Source organism: Rhipicephalus sanguineus, chromosome 11 (assembly GCF_013339695.2).
Source record: "Rhipicephalus sanguineus isolate Rsan-2018 chromosome 11, BIME_Rsan_1.4, whole genome shotgun sequence".
NCBI lineage: Eukaryota > Metazoa > Arthropoda > Arachnida > Ixodida > Ixodidae > Rhipicephalus > Rhipicephalus sanguineus.
The window spans coordinates 44,822,716-44,828,376 of record NC_051186.1 but is presented as its reverse complement, the minus strand read 5'-3'; the positions used below and the strand labels follow the sequence as shown (position 1 = coordinate 44,828,376).

General features: G+C 48.9%; 1 protein-coding gene across 1 annotated transcript; it reads left to right on the top strand.

The window, feature by feature from the left end:
- Positions 1–479: 479 nt before the first annotated feature.
- On the top strand, positions 480–5,119 carry LOC119374143 (eukaryotic translation initiation factor 3 subunit H). Its single transcript, XM_037644206.2, has 2 exons — positions 480–1,361; positions 3,938–5,119. The coding sequence occupies exons 1-2, from the start codon at positions 495–497 to the stop codon at positions 4,214–4,216; spliced, it is 1,146 nt and encodes a 381-aa protein (XP_037500134.1). The 5' UTR covers positions 480–494; the 3' UTR covers positions 4,217–5,119.
- The last annotated feature ends 542 nt before the right edge of the window (positions 5,120–5,661 follow it).

The following is a 5,661-nucleotide window of genomic DNA, read 5'->3' as shown; positions in this document are numbered from 1 at the left end:
AGAGTAGGAGTTGCGCGTCTCGAAGACTATGCCATTTTTTGCTACTGCGAGCGCCAAAAATTGTAGACACCACCTATTGTTGGATAGATTACTGGAATTATACCTATAACATTACGGTCGAAATAAAGCAAATAAAAGGGGACAGAAAGCGACGATCCAGAGAAAAATAGGCGCTGCAAAGAACTGTTTATTGTGAAAACACCTATCGATATTTGCGCATTGTGTAACGCATGCGCAACGACACATCGTAAAAATGAGGCCAATGAGGCACAAAGCCACGTGATAAACGTCAGTGATAGTCTCTTGTTTTCTTGCAGAGCGTTCTGTGACTTCTTGAACTTTATCACGTTTATCACGCGGTCTTTTTACGCGGTTGTGCCGCTGCGCATGCGTTACAGAATTTATATATATCGGTGAATGTTTCTGCAATAAAACATTTGTTCGTAGCGCCTGCCCTTGTACGCCTCGTCTTGAATACCAGCGCTAATTCCACAATGGCAGACAAACTAGCCGAACAGTCTCTTCTACTCAAATTGCATCACGCGCGCCGCACGCCCGAGACTGACCGACGCGACGCCTGGCGTCGAACAGACGGAGTGGGCCCTTTTGCTGTCAAGATGGCGTCGAGCAGGGACAGGCGGCACACCGCTGAGACGGAATCTGCCGTCGATTACGTCCAGGTCGACGGCCTGGTGGTGCTCAAGATCATCAAGCACTGCAGCGAAGAGGCCGGAGGCCTCCTGGACGTCGCCCAGGGCGTACTTCTGGGGCTCATCAACTCCAACTTCGTCGAGATCACCAACTGCTTCCCGATCCCGCCTCGCCATGCGGAGGAAGAAGAGGTGGACGATATGGAGTACCAGATGGAGATGATGCGCCAGATGCGGCACGTCAACGTCGACCACCTGCACGTCGGCTGGTACCAGAGCTCAAACTTCGGTAGCTACTCGAACCGGACCCTTTTGGAGTCCCAGTTCGGCTACCAGACCAACATCACCGAGTCCGTGGTGCTCATATACGACCCGATCCGTACCACCAAGGGATTCCTTTCCTTGCGCGCGTTCCGCCTCAGTCAGCCGGCCATGAAGCTGCTGGCCAGCAACGACTTCAGCGCCGAGCAGTTCAAGAATGCTCGCTGCTCCTTCGAGAACATGTTCGAGGAGATTCCCGTGGTGATACGCAACTCTCACCTCGTCAACATACTACTATGCGAACTGAGCGACACGACTCCCGTCGACGTGGGCAAGCAACTGCTGGACATGAGCACGGCGTTTGTTTTCGAAAAGAACCTGCAGGCTATGATGATGTGCGTGGACGCACTAAACCAGGAGACAAACAAGTTCATCAACTACCAGCGCCAGGTAAATTTCATTCATTTCCGAGTCACGTGGCTTGTGACGTCATGGTCGAACGCCGGCTGATCTAGTTGGTACGTAACACTAGAGAGAAGTCAAGATGCCACAAACACCACGCCACAAACACCGACTTGCATCTGAAAACTCGCTGCGCATCACCAAGCAAAAGGCGATGCCTATCAATCCGGCACGCGTGGGGGTCTGCGTGGGAGAAAACTGTTCAGGCATTTGATTTCTTTATGCTAGTTAATCGACGGTTGGCTCACGCACTACGCCTCAACCATTAGGCGCGTTTCTTTATTACTCTGCCTGTACAAAACTGCATTCATCGAATTCCGGCCAGCATTTGCACTCTCGACAATGTTAAGATAGATTAGATGGTGAGCCCGCCGGTTAGCAATCTCTTGGTTGTTCGTCGGCGTTTGTGGTGTCTTGACTTTTCTCTTGTGTCCGTGTTTGTACGCCCTGTCTTATGTAATCACATCCGGAACACTAATCTTAAGTCATCGAGATTGTTTGAGGCTTAAGCATATGTTTCTAACTAGCAAAGAAACCGTGGTTGTAGGTCAACTAGTCTTAACACTGTAAAAACCATGAGCGTTTTGAAGCAAGACAGCTGCATGCTAGAACACATTCATGTGTTTGGGCACGCCTGCAAGCTATAGTAGGCAGGGTTTTAATAAGCTGTCGGCCTGAGAGTTAAATGCATTGTGTGTTGCTACTGTCATGCGTGACAATGTATGAAAACGTGCCATATAGCACCACATACCCATGAGGAAGCTCTGTTGTGCTCCTTCGGTGACAAGAAGCCTGCTAATGCTCAGTTGCAATGCCATTGATGTATGTACTGTATGAATTGTCAGTTTATGCAGCTGTGCTCGCGTGGCAGAAGTTTTCCCAACTGGAAAGCGATATGTTTCACTTGGTATGTCAAGTGGATACAGTCTTGTCAGACAGCTGCTGAACATGCGGATCACAAAAAAAAGGAATTGGCTTTATTCAATTTCAGTCCAGTGATTAACGTACTATTGCGAAAAGCACGAAAAGTGCCCATAGATTAAGGTTCACATGACACAGGCACAAACTTTGGACCAAGGTCCTTGTGCATGTGTCTAAGATCAAGCCAGAGAGGCTATGCAAAACAGCAAAAAAAAAAGCATGTCGCAAAAATGTACAAGTGTAAAAGTGGTTTCCAAAGCCGCCGTGGTGGTCTAGTGGTTATGGTGCTCAACTGCTGACCCGCAAATCGCGGGATCGAATCCCGGCCGCCGCAGCCGCATTTTCAATGGAGTTCACGCAAAAATGCTTGAGGCCTGTGTGCTTAGATTTAGGGTAAAGAAAACCCAGGTGGTAGAAATTTCTGGAGCCCTCCACTACAGCGTCTCATAATCATATCCTGGTTTTGGGAAGTTAGACCCCAACAATTATTATTAATATTACTAAAAGTGGTTTCCAGGCACACAAGGAGGAGAAAAGAAAGGTGTTATACCCCTGTCACACGGGCACCCGTGAACTCCGTTTAACTCCCTCGTCTTTTCCTCGAGGGAGATGGGGTTCATGTCACACGGTCACCATTTCGCTGAGGTAGTTGAATGGAGCTTTTGGTGGAGGAAGTTCGGTAACGACCATTTCGGCTCGATGGAGTACTCTCGTTCCCAGCCAGCTACTGCTACGCTGAAAACCGCACTAGCAAAATCGTCCTAATGAGCTCAATTATAATTTTAAAAACTATATGCTCTTTTCTGCGTAGCATTTCACGCCCCCGTAGTGTAAGTTTTAGTTGTATTTTTTCGGACATCAGCGCTTGTATACTCTCCACACCTACGCCTCGCCAAGCCGCCGCTGTGAAGCGTCGCTGGCGTCGCGCCTCACACGTGCAGAAACGTGTTTCTGCACGTGTGAGGCGCACGCACAAGCACTGTGACAGCAATGGTGATTCCGAGCACTTCATCAACACACAAAAACACGTTTTTGTTGCTTTAAAGGCGACTGCACCGGCAAAAAATTGGACGTTTCGACGAGCGCAGCAGCGCTGTTTCTGCCCCATGCGGCAACCGTCGAAAGCTTGCACCGAGCCGTGTAGCACGGCCACAACTCCATTCTCGTAATGCTCCATCAGGTAGTTAAATGCCGAACGGAGTGAAATGGAGTTCGGTGGTGGCCGTGTGACAGAGGTATTAATCTTCATGACAAAAGTCTTGATGATACCGCATGTGCACTGATCCACCTGCCTCTTGAATGACAGTGACCTTTAATGCAAAGCCAAGTTTACTGCCATAATTTCCTTTTCACGTTGTTGTCGCACTCTGTCCCGTGTCTGCAGTAGTATGCAGGGGCGCAGCCAGAAATTTTTTTCGGGGGGGGTTCAACCATACTTTATGTATGTGCGTGCGTTTGTATGTGTGCGTGTAATATACGCAAGCAAAACTGAAAAATTTCGGGGGGGTCTTCAACCCCCCCCAACCCCCCCCCCCCCCTGGCTACGCCCCTGGTAGTATGCCTTCAAGGCAAGAATTCCAGGTCACTGCATTTCGACATTGCACTGGCCGAGTGGCCTACCAATATTTCTCTCTCCTGCTCAGGTGATGCGCCAGCAGCAGCAAAAGCAACAATACCTCCAGAAGCGAGCCCAGGAGAACAGCGCGCGCGCCCAGAAGGGCGAACCCCCGCTTCCCGACGAGGACATCAACAAGCTGTTCAAGCCCATCCCGACACCTTCGCGGCTCGAGTCGGTGCTGCACTGCGGCCAGGTCAACTCGTACTGCCAGCAGGTGTCCCAGTTCGCCACACAGAACCTGGGCAAGCTGTTCATGTCCGAGGCGTTGCAGTTGGAGGGCAAGCCAGCGGGAATGCTCCCGTAAGGCCGCACTAGCAAAAGGAAGGGGGCTCGCGCACCAGAAAGCGCGTTCCTCCGAAACCAGTCCTAGGGGTTTATCGCGCTGAGATTTCTTTTTTCATGAGAATCATTCTCTCTCTTTAGTCGAAGTTGCCAGGTAAACGCATGCCGTGTCATAATCAAAGGGCATGCGGGAAACGTGGAAGACTTGACTTCAATGGCTCGTGATTGGCTGGGAACATTCCTCCCTCCCGTTGATTGGGAAGGGCAATTGTGATTCTCTCAAACTCCTTTGCTTTTGTTAGCTGAAGGCAAGCGAATGTTCGCTATCTAATTTCTAACCAAGCTAATCTGAGCTCTATATTTCTCTTACCTCTGTGCTCTGTTCCTCTTTGAAATGTGTGTGCATGCGTCCCCCCGTCTATGAAATCCATAAAAATCTCCGACGCACTGTTGGCACCTCTTTCATTTTCATCTGCCACAGAAACTCTATCGCTCTTCCTGCAAAACTGCGACACAAATTAACTTCTTTATCTTATTTATTTTTTCTGCTATTTTATCTTTTGCATGTGGTTTTGTTATGCATTTGCTTGAGAGCAACTACTGTTGCCCTTGTATCACCTCGATAAGAGCTTGAACAAATTCTCTTGCTTCAGTTTACTATTGACCCCTGATCTTAACTATGCCTTATCACTGTCGCTAATTCGTAACTCTTGCCTGTAAAGCTCTCACTGCCTCGTAACTGTGTGCGTGTCTTTACCAAATGCCATGTGCAAAATTTTTTAGACAACTGCGCGGAAGTTGTGAAAAGTTGTCCTGACGGCCATTTTGTTGTCGCTTCCACGGCGCGTTGCAGCAGACGGTCATGCCAGTATTCGCACTTCGACGCTCCGCAAGAGACCTCTAGGAATAAACTACCTTCTTTTTTCTAAAGACGTCTCGTCTCCTGTTTTATTCGAGAACTCCGCAACATTAATTGCGATGTTCTCGCGTTGAATTCCTCGGAGAGTCCCTGCAACACCTTTACTGTGAAAGCTTTTGTGAGATCACAACAGCAGCTGATCGCGCACTATGAGAAAAGGAAACAACCAGGGTTCAAGCGGGATTTGAACCCGGGCACTCTGCATTCCAGTCGAGCATTCTACTGCCGGGACGTGCCGATACTTGAGACTTCTTTGCAAAAAGACCTTATACCTGCGTCATGCCGGCAAGGACTCGCATTAACAGATGTAATATAGTAGCGGGGTTGAAGAGTACATTAAGACCAGGTGTTGCGAAATGCTCATTGAGTGGGTGTTTTAAAGCCTCTCGACCATTACAACGGGCTTGGCCGTAATTCTTCATCGGCCACAGTATCAACAAAGTGCACATAACGCCTTACAGTCACAAAGTGGGTATGTCTCCTCTTCACTGAATCGTGACTAATGGCATAGTGGCATAATTCCCTACTTCGCAGAATTATGACTTAAT

Excerpts from the sequence above, each read along its gene's own strand:
- LOC119374143 (XM_037644206.2), top strand. The coding sequence starts at position 495 with ATGGCAGACAAACTAGCCGAACAGTCTCTTCTACTCAAATTGCATCAC. Across the intron at positions 1,362-3,937 it reads TCATCAACTACCAGCGCCAG|GTGATGCGCCAGCAGCAGCA; the intron begins GTAAATTTCATT and ends TCTCCTGCTCAG.